The 14,894-nt window shown below is 35.3% G+C and overlaps 1 protein-coding gene and 2 long non-coding RNA genes across 3 annotated transcripts in view; all 3 read right to left on the reverse strand.

Annotated features, from left to right (window-relative positions):
- The window catches only part of LOC122974480, a 345,451-nt gene that overhangs the window by 258,647 nt on the left and 71,910 nt on the right, over positions 1 to 14,894 (reverse strand). Inside the window, exon 34 of the mRNA XM_044342515.1 lies at positions 12,084 to 12,099. Coding sequence (XP_044198450.1) covers positions 12,084 to 12,099 — 16 coding nt within the window. The remainder of the gene's footprint in view (positions 1 to 12,083; positions 12,100 to 14,894) is intronic.
- Positions 3,530 to 5,756, reverse strand: LOC122973961. The gene is made up of 3 exons (XR_006400184.1): positions 5,248 to 5,756; positions 4,096 to 4,128; positions 3,530 to 3,800 (listed from the first exon to the last, which is right to left on the reverse strand). It is a non-coding gene; the product is annotated as an uncharacterized LOC122973961 (long non-coding RNA).
- Positions 7,917 to 8,533, reverse strand: LOC122973955. Its single transcript, XR_006400178.1, has 3 exons — positions 8,522 to 8,533; positions 8,324 to 8,389; positions 7,917 to 8,179 (listed from the first exon to the last, which is right to left on the reverse strand). It is a non-coding gene; the product is annotated as an uncharacterized LOC122973955 (long non-coding RNA).

Here is a 14,894-nt window from a genome sequence, read left to right on the forward strand (position 1 = left end):
TGGCTTGTCTTCAAAAACAAACACAATTATTTACTGATCAGTTCTGAGAGGTTGACTAATTCTTGAGTAAAGAAATGTTTTCTATTGAATTATTCAGACACAAATAGGTGGAAACTCAAAAACATGATGAAACATGATGATTGTCACGATTGATGAAACACAGTCCAACTTATATGACACTGTCAATCTGATGGGATCACTTCTTTCTGTTGAATACAAATCTATTTTATGTTCACCCTTACGTTGTAGTTTCCACACTGTAAAAAGTAGCACTGAAACTCCAGTATTCACTGTGTTTTTCAAGGTTTTTCTTTGGTTGTTTTCCATTCATACTCCCACTCAGTGTCTCCACTATCTTTGATCTCACATCTTAGAGTGATTGACTCACCACTGAATATCTGAGGCCAGTTGGTTTGCTGTGTTACAACAGTCTTGTTAGAAACTGTACCCACCAAATATACACAGTTTGGATAAAAACAGAAATATATACTGGTATGACTGGTATGTCCTTTCTGCTGTCACTGTGGCCTTGAGATTACTTGATGTTCACATTAGAACAAATAAGCAAAACAGGTAAATGGTTGGAATGAGATTTGCTCGAGGAAAATGTTTTTACTTCATTATATTGTTAAGAATACAGAAGAGTACAAGTACTAGAGTGAAATCATTCTTGAAATAGCTCAAAAGCCTGAATGGCTGCCTCCAGGCCAACATGTAACATTATTAAACTAACAGATCAATATTAGAAATAAAATAAATAATCAGAAATAAAATAAATTAAATTAACTAGATATACTGAGTTATTAGTTATTAGTGATATCAGATGGCATTGATGAACAAAACAACAGATGAAAACAATATGAAACATAACATGTTCATTATGGATGAAAGATGTCCAACTTACATAATACTGTCAATGTGATGACATCACTCCACTCTGTCGAGGAATATGAGTCCTTCCTTCCTCTACACTTGAATTCTCCACTGTAGTAATTGTTGCTGTTGATCCTGTGTTCACTGAGTGTTGGAGATGTGTTTAAGTTGTCTGGTGTCCATTCATACGTCCACTTAGTGTCTCCACCTCCCTGGATCTCACATCTGACAGTGACTGTCTCACCCCTGTATATCAGAGGCCAGTTGGGTTGCAGGATCACAGTGGCCTTATTTGGAACTGTTCACATAAAAATATCTAATTAGTATACCGATAGACAACATTTTACAACAAGTTGATTGTTGTAGCACAGTTTAACAAACAATGCAAACACAAGTCAACAGCCATAATAACAAAAGCAGTTAAAAAACAGAAGTATGAAAACATATCAAGCAACGTGTTGGCAAAAGAAGATTTAAAGAAATAAAATCATCAGGAAGAAAAGTGACAAGTAAACATTAGTGTCAGCAGTTTAAATTGAGACATAAAACTTTTGTGATCAGATGATTCATAAAAGAGCAACACGGACGTTGTATAATCACACACACACACATACACACACACACACACACACACACGCAACTGAGGATCACAGTACTGTCAGCAAATTTAATGATGTGTCTGCTCTCATGCTGAGAAAGGACTCACCACTCGGGGGAGCCACTGGAGTAAAGAATCTCACCTGCCATCACTGACTCTGATCATTTTAAAATATAATCAATAAAATAATCTAAAAGCCACCTCACCAATTTAAAATCTAGACTGAAACAAGCAAAAACCATTTCAGCTGAAACATTGTGTTAAATGATATTCATTGTCAAGGAAAAGTCCATAAATAATACTGCATTAAGCAGTCATGTGTTTTCCAAACATTTATAAGTAAAACTGAGCAGCATTAGTGAAGAACCCTCAACTCCTTTATTGTGTCTGTAAACAAACTGAAGTGTCAAACAAATGTTGTATTATTACCATGATAAAGGATTTCAGACATTTTCAAACTTCCTTCAGACAGCTAAGAGGTACTGGACTAAATCATCCATTCATTATGGTTCTTGTTACCACATATGCTTCTCTTCCACACTTCAGACACTGTTTAAGAATTAAATTTAAAGAATATAAGTTGTTTTATTTCAGAACAAATGACTTAACTCACCTGTTTCCTTAATGGTGACTTCATTACTTCCAGGTGTGAAGACATCTGTTCTCCATCCTATGCAGGTGTAAATGCCTCCCTGTGAGATACTGATACTGTCTGATTCATCAGCTTCTGCTGTCTGAGGACGAGTTACTTGAGAATTTTTAGAGGTAAATCTGTACCAGTCATATTTCCAGCCAGTAGAGTCCTCCACATTGCAGGTCAGAGTCACACTTCCCTGTACTGGTATGATGTTCCTGTCTGCTCTCAGTGTGATCTTGCGTCTACGTGCTGTTAAGTTTAGAAAAACAATAAAACAAAGAAATTACTGTAATGAACATGTCATCAAGAATGTATTTACATTTTTACAGAACACAAAGGAAACATCTGTCTCAAATTATGTATAACTCAATGTTCAAATGAATTTAGACTCTCTGTTTGAAAATGTTTATGTTCATAAACTCCAACTTGTCTTTCTAAATGCTGCATATGTGTTTTCTTCACATGCTTGTGTGTTTTCTGCTACATTTACATGTGAATCTTAAGTTGCAGTGCATTAAGCTCTCTCAGCCTCCCGTACCCTTGTGACAAAATCTGCATGAAACTGAAGACTTTAGTTCACAGAAGTCAAACAATATGACGTCAGTTTCTCTCTTTTGTTTAGTGACTGGTTAGGTGAAGGCAGATAAAAGATTCACTTGTTGTTCAGCACTCCAGAAGAAGAAGTATGAAAACATTTAAGACAAAAAAAAAAATCGTTGCTGAATGAATAAGATGAAATGCAGTTAAAGGCTGAGAAAAGCTAAGTGGACCTTCTGAGATAAGATTATTTTGTGAACATTTTTTTTTTCATCACAGTATGAAAGCTACTTACCTTCAACTTTCAGTTCTTTCTCTTTGGATTCTTTCCCCTCATCAAACTTACACTTATAAAAACCTCTGTCTGACACTGATACTGAATAAATGGTCATTTCTACAGCGGTGTGTGATATTCTATGTGGTTGATAGTTTGTGTATGTTTCAAGAGGTGATCCATTTCTGTAGAAGGTGGCTTTCTTCTCATATCCAGGAGTACGATGTCTACAGCGCAGAGTCACTAAGTCTCCTTCAAACAATGTGAATTCAGGACTTTCCAGGATCACATCATCACCTGTGCAACAGAGGTGTAGTCTTGTTTCATTAATCATCTCAGTTACTGTAAATTATTATATATTTCATATAAACAAAGCTGTGACAACATTAGTTATTTAGCAGCAATATGATATCACTATTAAATATAATGGTTTCAAAGTGTGTTGTGAGAATTCAGCATTAAATTGAATTAAGAGGAAGTTGTAGTCACACTTACTGTAATAATTAATGATATGCCCACTAAATGATTTTATGTCCCAATTTCTTTAAAGCAGCTCCACACTCACCTGTTTGCTACATTAGTTTCACAATTATAAGATATTATAATTATAAGAGGAATATTGCTCATACAGGCTGGTCCTGCACTTGGCTTTCACAATCAATTATCACAATTATAAGATGATGTAAAAAGACACTGTGGCAGCCAGCACACATGTCACTACCCAAAGTAAGTGAGATCATTTGAACTGCATGTCGACCTGTAATCACCTCCAGTGTAATAATGAATGAAGTTGTAATGACTGTTGTAATTGACTGCACCTGCAGATGATCCTTTCTCCACATCAGACTCACCAGTGTCCTCTGCTGAGTCATCACCCTGCCCTGTTAATGATGAGCGTTAAGATTATCAGACGCATGAAGAGAAAACTCATCTGTATGAAGTTAACAAACTCTTTAGTAAATATACAATTTGTCTCAAGGGTCAGAACAACATCTGGTCTCATTGTATAAACATACAAATCTGCCCAGAAATGATAAAGACCAAAATATATATAGTTTTGAGGAATAAGCAATTCTGCACTAATCTACTCTAGATACAAAAAGGGTGATTAAGAGTAATACAGCAAGTATTAAAAAATAAGAGATAAATATTTATATAAAATATATAAATGGTTACCTTCAGAGTGTCCGTAGAAGAGTGTATTCAGCACTAAAATAAAGATTGAAACCTCATCAAACTTAATCAAACTGAAAAAAGGTCAAAGCATAATAAAGGCATTTAAACTATATATAGTCTATATACAGTAAGTTAGTAAGCAGGAAGGAAACTACTATTTAAAATGAAATATATAAAATGAAATAGGAAAGTCATGAAATTCAAAACCCACATACATAACAATACCTTAGACAATTTACATTTACATCATGCATTTCAGAATTTGTATTGATACATGGAGTAAAATGATACATATATATATATACGTGACTGCAGTGAAATAATCAGAATAAAACGTTTTATCTCTCTCATTCAGAGGCTTTTTCTCACTACCGCTCTCTCTCTCTCTGTCTCTCTGTCTCTCTCTCTCTCTCTCTCTCTCTCTCTCTCTCTCTCTCTCTCTCTCTCTGGTCGCTTGGTCCTCATTTGACGCTCCAAAATCGAAACAGGTCGGATTTGGGGCGTCAAGACAATAAGTGCAATAAGTGTACTTCAAAACGCGTCAAATGCTTTCAGTGCGTTTGGGCCTTAAGAGTAATACAGTGGATAACAAATAAGAAATAAATATTTATATATAATATACAAACAAAAGTCATTAGTCACCTTCAGAGTGTCCGTAGAAGAGTGTATTCAGCGCTAAAATAAAGATTGAAACTTCATCAGACATAATCAAACTGACAGAAAGTCAAAATCACAAACAAAAAAACAAAAAACAAAAACACAAATAGAGTTTCAGCAGTGGTAACTATTGTTTGATAAATTAAAACAGATAAGAGAAGAAAAACTCTTTAAAATGAAACATGTCAAATAAAATAGGAAAATCATGAAATTCAAAACTCATAAACATAACAATACCTGAAACAATTTACATTTACATTATGCAAAAATAATCATCCGACAGTAAATTTAACACAGTCCTTCAATCTAAACTGAGCCAAGTCACCAACCAACATCTGGCCTATAAAACAACCCTGCAGTTAAAAACCATAAGCGTGCTCTGTTCAAGCTCTCAGAGAAACTGGTTCAACCAGTGATACTCTGTAATTCTGACTATTCAGGAACATGTTCTTTAATCTGTGACATGCAAACAGAGAAAGTCAGTAATGTACTTACAGAATAATCCCAGCACACAGATCAAAGTGTACCTCATCCTCACATCCAGCACTGACACTCTGTCACTCAGCTGCTCTGAGTCTGACAAATGTTTCTACTTTGCTTTAATAATAATGCAGCAGGAAGATAAAGAGAGAAGTTACATTTCGGGTAAATGAAAGATGAGATGAGACTTTCTTCAACTTCTTTAAAATTTAGCCTCCCTGTGTTTCCTTCCCTTATATGCAAACCACAGAAAACTTCAACTGGTTTGATAAACATTGACACATTTACACTTCCTGGTCACTGCAGAAATACATCAGCTTGTGTCTTGTGCAAAGGTTTGTGCCTGGAAAATGTTATAAATAAAAAATGTATAAACAATAAGTATTTACTGCACATCCATTATCCATAAAATCATTGACTTTAGTCATATCACATCATAAACATGCTTAACATTTTATTGTGTTTATTTGTGTATGTTATGCAGTATATGCCCACTGCTCTTGCATCAACAGTGTCTGCATTGTGATGAGGTAGGTGTTGCGTGTGTATATAAATAAACACGTATAATTCTACTGTGTATTCTTGGACACTATATCCTGTATATGTGTATGTGTGTTTAATAGTCTCCATAGTGAATTTGATATAAACTGTGGTCAAAACTTTTTATTTACTCTAATTTACTCTTTTTATTTGGTGGTAGATTTGTGTCTATCTGGTCGTTTTATGAGGAAGTCCTGAATTACAAATGTGTTGCCTTCTTATCACTCCAAAGAGCAACAGCAGTTGTGATGATATTATAGCTTAGAAAACAAGAAAGCAGATGAAAAAACTCATCTTAACCCATCAATGAGTAAAATGTTGAACATCCATTTTTCAATTACAGCAAACAATTTCTGTATTCTATCAGCCTCATTATTCAGAAACAGTATAATTAAATAATTTCTATTATTTGACATTTACAGTATGAATAAACCAACTAAGTTCAAAGTCAATCAACATTTGAACTCAACACATCCATCTATGGTCTGAATTTCTGCTTCTACCCCAAAAATCTTGAGTTGTTGAAATAAACCTCCGACAGCAGACTGTTGCTGTCTACCTACTGACCTTTGTCATGGTTGGCTTGATCGTTATTATGGTGGTTAATCTGAGTCTACATCACATATTCAAACAGAAGCCAAATGTCAGGACTCATTTCTAAAAACAGCCATGTTACAAACCTCTGGTATTAGGTTATAAAGGCTGCTTCTGTTTACTGTCATTTACCTGTTCTCATTTTTCATTTACTGGATTTTAGAACTTTAGACTTTTTGGAAATTGTTGCACATTTTGCACCATTGTATTATACAATTTACTTATCAACTACAGTCTGAGTAGAAACAAGACACGCCTCTGCTTGTCAGCATGACAAATACAAACCAACTTACCAGTTCCTCTTTACACAGAAATATGTGTTGCAGAAGAGATGTCTCATGCTGTGCAGGATGTGAGTTCACAAATGTTTTGTTTTTTTAAGTGGTAGAAACTAAATGAAGTACACATTTTTGGGAGGTAGTAGAAATTGAGTCAAGTGCAATGCATATGAATATAATATAGTAATTACAGAATGAAACATCATACAACAGAAAGTCAGAGGGGTGAGCTTGTGAAAATCTGACATTAAAGTTCTCACTGTGTTTTGCATCTTGAACTCCCCCTATCACCTCAGTCTGCTATCTGCTGTCAACCAGGTGTGAAACATGTCATCTAGCTGACAGCATACATTTGGCTTTAACTAAAGACTTTATTTCCTCATTTTCATCGGTAGGTCGAGAGTCTCCCCTGCAGGACTCCTGCTCTGTAGGCATTGAGTGGAGCCTTTGATGGCAGGTTTGATTGACAGGCCGGGCACACAGCACACATCAAATAACAAATCATCACATTGAACAATGAATGTGGCAGCAATAAATGATGAAGGCCAACATCAAATAATGAAATTGTGACATTTAGTGGTGAAAGCTACACATAGACCTTCAAATAAAGAGATAAAAATATTGACCATTCCACCTCTGTACTAATTATTTGATGGGTTACTGTTCATTGTTTGACCTTTCTATTCATAAGAGTCGACATTAATTGCAATGTGCATTTGTTATTTGATGTTTAGCTTTTCATTATTAGATATGGATCAGTAGTGCACCACTCTCCTCTATACTTCCTCATCTCTTTCTGGCGTCTGCCCTCTGATCAGCTCATATTAGGAAAGACATGTGGACTCACACCTTTGGTAGTGTGTAATTAGATGACAACACTAGTTCACTCAATTATATAAATATATAAAGTATATATTATGTAAATATAAAAAGCAATTAAAAACAACACTGACTGTTAACTGCTGAAAAAAGGTTTATTGATGCCTAACAAAAATAAAGCACATAAAGCACTGGTAAATTCATTTGCAAATAGACAGGAAAACTTTCCAGTATAATAACAGTAAAAGTTACATGTAATAGTTGATAGCAGTTCATAACATATACAAAAGTAATTGTTGATGTCCATCCTGGAGCTTTTTCATCTAACACTGAAAAATATGCTGACTTTAAAGCTGCAGTACCACCTGGGTAATGTTGTTTAAACATTTCAAACTGATACCTCCTGCTGCTTTTTAAAACAGCCTGCAATCAAAGTTATTAAAATAAAGTGACAAAATAACTGTAAAAATAAAAATAATAATACTACAGTGTATAAATACTAAATGGGAATAAACCTCAGTAGTCTTGTACTTTCTGCTAAAAAAGAGAGTATTAAATCCACATGATGTAATTATTTTATATCATCTGCTATTAAATTAACTGTACAAAACATAGAGCATCGCTGATATTTGGATAGCAGAGTTGCACACAATGGTGATATAAAATGCTGTTAACCATATTTATTTGGCCTTGTCCATACAGCTGTCTTTACTGACCTGAAAAACAACCACGAAAAACAAACATATAGGGTTATTCAAGATGTAAAATATGCTTGTGACATGCTATTATGACATATAATCCATTTAATGATCAGTAGAATTAATCATTACAGTTTGTACATAACATGGCAGAATTATTACCAAGAGATGTTCCTGGTTTAACTTCAGAATAAACAGCTTCATCAGTTGCTGCAGGAGTTGATTTTCCTATAAATGGAGATAGGATTAGTTAAAAATATTTGCCAGTAATGTCATAATTTACAATAATAATGTACTGAAGATTTGTCAGGGTTAATGTCTCCACTGATAATAAAAGAATAACAGTATTGTAATGCTCACAGTGCTCAAAGTAGTCACACAGCAGAGTATTATGGCTTTTACAGAACTTAGTAAACATATTGATATTGAATATACATACTGATGTATAAATACTGTTCTTCATCACTGCAAACACACATAATGTAAAATAAACATACATTCCAAAACAAGATATTCAATGAAAAATAATAATTACAAACACCTACAATTTTACAAACACTGATCACATCACATACATTTTTCCACATCACAATGTGTGTGGAAAGTTGTGAAACTGTGTCTTAATCCATGTGTGTGTAATCAGATTAGTAAAAGTGTAAAAGAATCTCTAAATTCATACTGAAATTTGTGAGTATGTACAGGAACTGCAACTGTGTATTCAGATTTGCAAGTGTATCAAGATTTGTGAATGTTTAAAACAAGGCAGGATGCAATGGAGCCGTAAAAGTCACTGTACTGTTCCCAACTACCATAACAACAAACAACTTTCCACAAATTTCCATCTAGTGAGTGACCAGTAGCTCTTTAGCATCGTTAATGGTGCAAACTGACAACCTGTAATGTTTTAGCCTCGCTAGAATCTGCTAGCACAATATTGTTGCAGTGTTTCCCCTGAGACAACTTCAACGGTAAATAAACTGCAATGTTATAAATAAAATATTCTGTTTGTGGTTAACATCATTGCAATGCATTTTATTCTGTATTTTATTGCTGGGACTTTGCTAGAATCTACCCTGCTGCTGTAAACAAATGTAGTTCATATGATGTAACATTAGAGTCTGCAGGAAACAAACATGTTATTTTCAACAAACTATACTTGTCTTGTTAGTGACAGCAGCCTTTAATGTTTAACTATATTTTCAGTGAGTAACCTGCACCAGACTAATCCTCACTGACTGCATGCTGTGACAGTCACAGTCAGCAAACACATGAGGTGATTGATATTAGGAAAAATGTTAATGCTAGTTAGAGGTTTTGCAGCAGTGATGACCATCAATCTGTTGACAAGAAACCTGCAGAATGTTTGTCTGCAAGTTAATATTGCAAATAATTCAATACTGGTTGGCACACTGTGTTACAGACAAAAATTTTGACACATTTGCAGATCTCAGGCATGACAGGAGTCTAGCAAAAGTCACATGTATAAAGAAAACCAATGGAGAGGTGTACCTGAGTTGTAACTTCCCAACTCTTGGGGCAAAATACTTAAAATACATTTTTCTCACAGAGTTTACACATTCACAACTCTGTGTATGCTAGGGCTGGGTGATATGGACAAAAAAATCGTTATTTTTTTCAATCTCTGGGTCATTTCATTATTTTACTTGATTTTTGTTTGCCTTCATAATGCAGACTTAAAACATCATATTTATTTAAGACAGTTGAGCAAGAACAATAAGAAACCTGCAACACCTGCAAGGCTGTTATAATCATTACGCATAAAATACATGTGATCCCACACAGCTGTTGACTGTGAGCACCAGATGCTTCAACTAAGTAGATCATAAGCATCTAGTTTAATAATCAGTTTCAGCACAGATAGAGCAGAAAAATCAGATCACTAGCTGCTGCTGTTTGTGTTTCTTTACAAGACATCAGCCTGATATCTGCAGACTGCTGCTTGCTAGCGTTAGCTACCTGGAGAGTAAACTGTACAGTGTAGAATCTGGATACTGTTCCTTCAACTTCAGGTGCTTCAACTCTCATAACCAGAGATGAGACCTCATCAACTAACACAAACCAAGAGCACAGATCAGTGTGCAGAGTCATTTTCAGTCTGTTCTTCTCGTAGATGTGACTGTTAAATTCACTGCAAGATAGCCTGTCGCGGATTCACTTTCAATGATGGCTCAGACAACGAGAAACTTCAGCGTGGTGATTTTTATTCACACCAAGTTCCCCAAACAAGAGTGGCAAAAATATTTACAGTGCAGAAGTGGAAAAACCCTAACAACAAAAAAAAAATATTTACACGACAGGTTTCCTACTGGCAGCTCGTCACCCACATTGTTACTTAGCCACAACCAAAAACCCAACCAAAAAAAAAAATGAGCAGAGCTCCCCCTTATATATTATTAGCCCCTCCCCCGGGCAAACCAATTAACAAATTATAGTATCCTACGTTCAAATTTGACATCACAACAAACATAAATTCAAAAATCAATGACATATTTCGCATAAAGGAAAAATGGCACTAATCGCCCTTCATATAGCTATGGCCGAATACCCCCAAACCAAAATAAACCATAAAATATCAGTGCATACGATGTTGATGGTATAGTCCACGGTCACATGGCCCTCTTAAGCGCGCCACCAAGCGCTATTTATAGTGTGTCCAGGAAGTGCCTCAGTTTGGCCCATGCCCAGAGGCAACCAGAGGAAGCAGCAGCAGGTAAGTGTATGTGTGTGTCGTGTCAGCGCCGAGTGTGAAGAAAAGAGTTCGGACAGTGGGGAAAAGTTTGTGGGAGTGCAGGACCGCGGGACACAAGTGCGGGCCTGCAAGGAACAGTTTTCACCGGAGCATGGCTCCGCAGGAACAGTGGGAGCGCTGCGCGCTGTGCGCTCCCGGCACCGGCGCTCTCTCTCCGGCCAAGAGAGAGAGAAACGCACGCCGGTTAGGGCATGACGGAGCGTTCACGGGCGCCCCGTCACATAGCCAGAGACAGCTGTGGCAGGTGTGCATGTAGTGTAATTAATAATGTCACAGTTTACGAGACAGTTGTGACTCAAAACAGCTAATGTAGCTGCCATCTACTTTTTGACTAAAAATAACCTTTTCATGCATTTTGTAATAACTCAATTTTGCGATTTAGACATTTTACACATTGACCAAAAACAAGAATTTAAATGAATAAAATCAATTTGAGATATCGTCCAGGTCCTAGTGTATACATTCACAAATCTTGATACTCTTGCAAATCTGAATGCACATTTTCAGTTTCCTGTACACATTCACAAATATCAGCAATATCTGTGAAAATGATATTTGTTGTTACATGGTTTTGTTTTGTAAATTGTTGTCTCTTAAATTATGTAATATTGCATTTCAGACTGCTCCATGTTAAGGTGTATACTGTACCAGTTTCAGTGTCTTTAGAGCCTCTGATTGATTCATAGACAGAAGCATCACCTGTGAGCAAAAAGTGAAAATCAAGCTCAAGATCAAGTGAACCATTTAAATTGCATGATACCAATCAAATATCACCTTTTTAACAAAAATCCTCAGGTTTTTTTTCTTTATTTATTCGATTTTAAAATAGTGTGGATAAATGCAAGTACAGGGAATCTTAAATGTTTTAGAGCCTTTACTGTCTTTGTAGACTGTAATAGAAATGTTGAGGTTACAGTTAAGAAAAAATGACAAAATGAATCAGGATTAGTTTGAAGACTGACCATGGAGAAGAGAGGAGTATACGTTATGTTGAGTTTCATTCAGGTTGACCATGTGATTTGCAGCAGAGTCCTGATTGGTGCTGTCAGACTGGATCGGCCTAAAACATTTAGCAAATACAATGAATTTAATAAGACACATTGAAGGTACTGCTGTTATGTTCAAAATGAGAGAAGAGAGTTTTGTACCAACCTGATAAAGTGTGAATCTGTGAAAAAGATATTTGTGGTTATTTGTTTTTATTTTATAGATTATTTTTCTGCTATTTCACATTATGACATCAGAATACATCTTTGTATTTGAATAATTAAAAACATAAAACATTTAACATCAGAGTGAAAAAGTCTCACCTTTGGATCGTCTGTAGCGATACAACAGGAGCAGGAGAATAATAAAAATAATTCCACAAACCAGCCCAACAATTAATGGTATAAGAGATGGAGAGCTGTCAGGCCTGGACACTGCTGTAATAGATAATAAACAATATTCATCATTCATTTTCATTTGTATTTTTATACATATCAGATTTTTTGTTTTATGTTTAATAATTGAACGGCCCTCATGTAAAGTAGAAAACAAGTTAATCCAATATGTGAAATCAGCTGAAACTAAACCTGTAAACTTCTAATTCTGTAAAGTATTTGATCACATTTCTTTCTAAGACAGCAACACAGTTTACAAGAAAGAAAATGCATGAATTGTTTTAATCCTACTCACCCTTAACTGACATCCAACTCTGTACTGATTCTTTTCCTGAGTATTTACACTTGTAGAAGCCTTCGTCTGACTTTGACACTGCAGAGATATTCAGCTCCCCTCTGGCATCATTTTGGATAAGTTTGTCATTTTGATAGAAAAACACGTTGGAAAGTAATTCTCCTCTCTTCAGTTTACAGCCAAGAGTAACAGAATCTCCCTCAGTCACAGGATGCACAGGGCTCACCAGGATAATATCTGTATCTGTAAAACAGTCAAAGAATATGAAGTTTCAGTCAGAGACCAGCTGCTGACCTTTAGAACAAGGTGACATAAAACCATTAGAATAGATCACACATATGCCTTTATTTTTCTCCAACTAATTTATCTCACAGAATCAGTGTAGCTGAGCAAAAATCCAACATTTCAGCTTTATTACATACATGTCTTGTAACTGTAAATATACTAGCTATGGCTAGTTAGCTCTAGAGCTAACAGGTACATATGAAAGAAATGATGGATAACTATTGACACAAAATCACCTCTAACTAAATCTGCATAATCATCAAGAATAAAGAAAGGTCTTGCTGCAGACCAAAAAAAACTGTGAACCAAACATCTTGGATCTGAAAAATATTAATTTCCAGTTGTTTAAATAAATATGAAGAAGTTTTAATTTTGTCCACAGATGAGTTTTTGGTGTGAAGCAAGTTCTTTCATAATTTATATATTCTTTTGCATTACCTGTGTTTGACAAGAACACGACTAAATTATGATATGGTGCAGAGGACACTTAATTTTCTAATTAATTGGATGATATTTCTTTATTATAATCTCAAGGAATAATAACTTAATGAGCTTTTAATTTTGTTAAAGAAACAATAATATAACTTAACTTAATAATATAATTTTTGCTATCAAAAGGTTAGGCATATAACTTGTTTGTCTACACAGGAAGTGTAGTTAGTGACACCATGTTGAAAATAATTTAAATACAAGATGAAAATAAAATAAAATGTAATGTAAACATACTCTGTATAGTGATGTTGACTGCATTGCTGAACTCTCCTGATCCAGACTCACACCAGTACACTGCATCACTCTGCTGTGAACTCTTGATGTTGCATGTGGATCCAGTCATTGACCTCCAGTTAGAACAGTATGACCAGTAGTGGTCCTCAGAAAACCTCATCACTCTCCACTCAGTAGAGTTTCCTTCACAGCTCAGTGAGACAGAGTCAGAGATGAAGTGCTGCACTCTGTCAGGACTCACTTTGAGAGTCACTGCTGAATGAACATCTGAAAAACAACATGTAATGAGGAGCAAACCAAGTACAGAGATATTAAAATTAAAAAAGATCACAATGCAAATAATCCTGTTTTTTGTATTTTTAATACATTTTGTTGTTGAGAGTAAAAACATCTCAATAACATAAACTGTGCAAAAGGTTCAGTGTTTTGGTGAAACTGTGAGTGTTAAGAACATACAGAGCATATGGACTGACAGTGGAGACGTGAAGTGTGCTGCAGAGTGGTTTGAGCTGTTTTATGGATGTTTTGATTATTTTTCTATCTTGAAAACTTGCTACCAAGATAACTACAGCAACTGTTCACTGTGAAGCTGTAAACAACCTACATTTACCTGCCACCTTTCAAACATACAGAAGATGTGTTTTTCATACTAAATGATGTTTCATTGTCTCTATATAAAGTACTAGTCAAAAGTTTGGACACACCTTCCCTTGAATGAGAAAGTGTCTAAACTTTTGACTGGTACTGTATAGTCAGTGTTTTTCTCTCATCTGTCTGAGTTTTCTCAGGTTTCCAGCTGTTTCTGTACTTTGTCCATTTACCTGCTTTGTTGCCTGATGACTTTTCAGTTTTTTCATTACTAGACTTTGACTGTTTTGTATGTCTATATGTTGCCTGACCACTAGATAAAGTCTCATTTAAACACCTGTCCAGCCTGCTGTGTCAGTAAAAGTAATTAATATTGGCTGGAAGATGAGCTCAGGCATCCAAAGTAAAAGTATTCATTGCAAAGAGGAGAAGAGTTTGATTTCGATGACAAGTAAAATCATAATATCTCAGTTTTTTGGTGCTGTAATGCTTTCAGATCAACTGAAGATGTAAAGAAGGAAATCCAGCCCAATCCAGTATGTAGAATAATTCAATATCAACATTGTGTTTGGTGAGTGTGTTGAAAAACTGAAATCTTGACTTGATGGAGAAAGGTCAAAGGTTCACCACAATCAATACCCAGATTATGACATCACAACTGCTTCTTGACAGAAGGAGACAAAAACA

Source organism: Thunnus albacares, chromosome 22, assembly GCF_914725855.1.
Source record: "Thunnus albacares chromosome 22, fThuAlb1.1, whole genome shotgun sequence".
Taxonomy (NCBI): Eukaryota; Metazoa; Chordata; class Actinopteri; order Scombriformes; family Scombridae; genus Thunnus; species Thunnus albacares.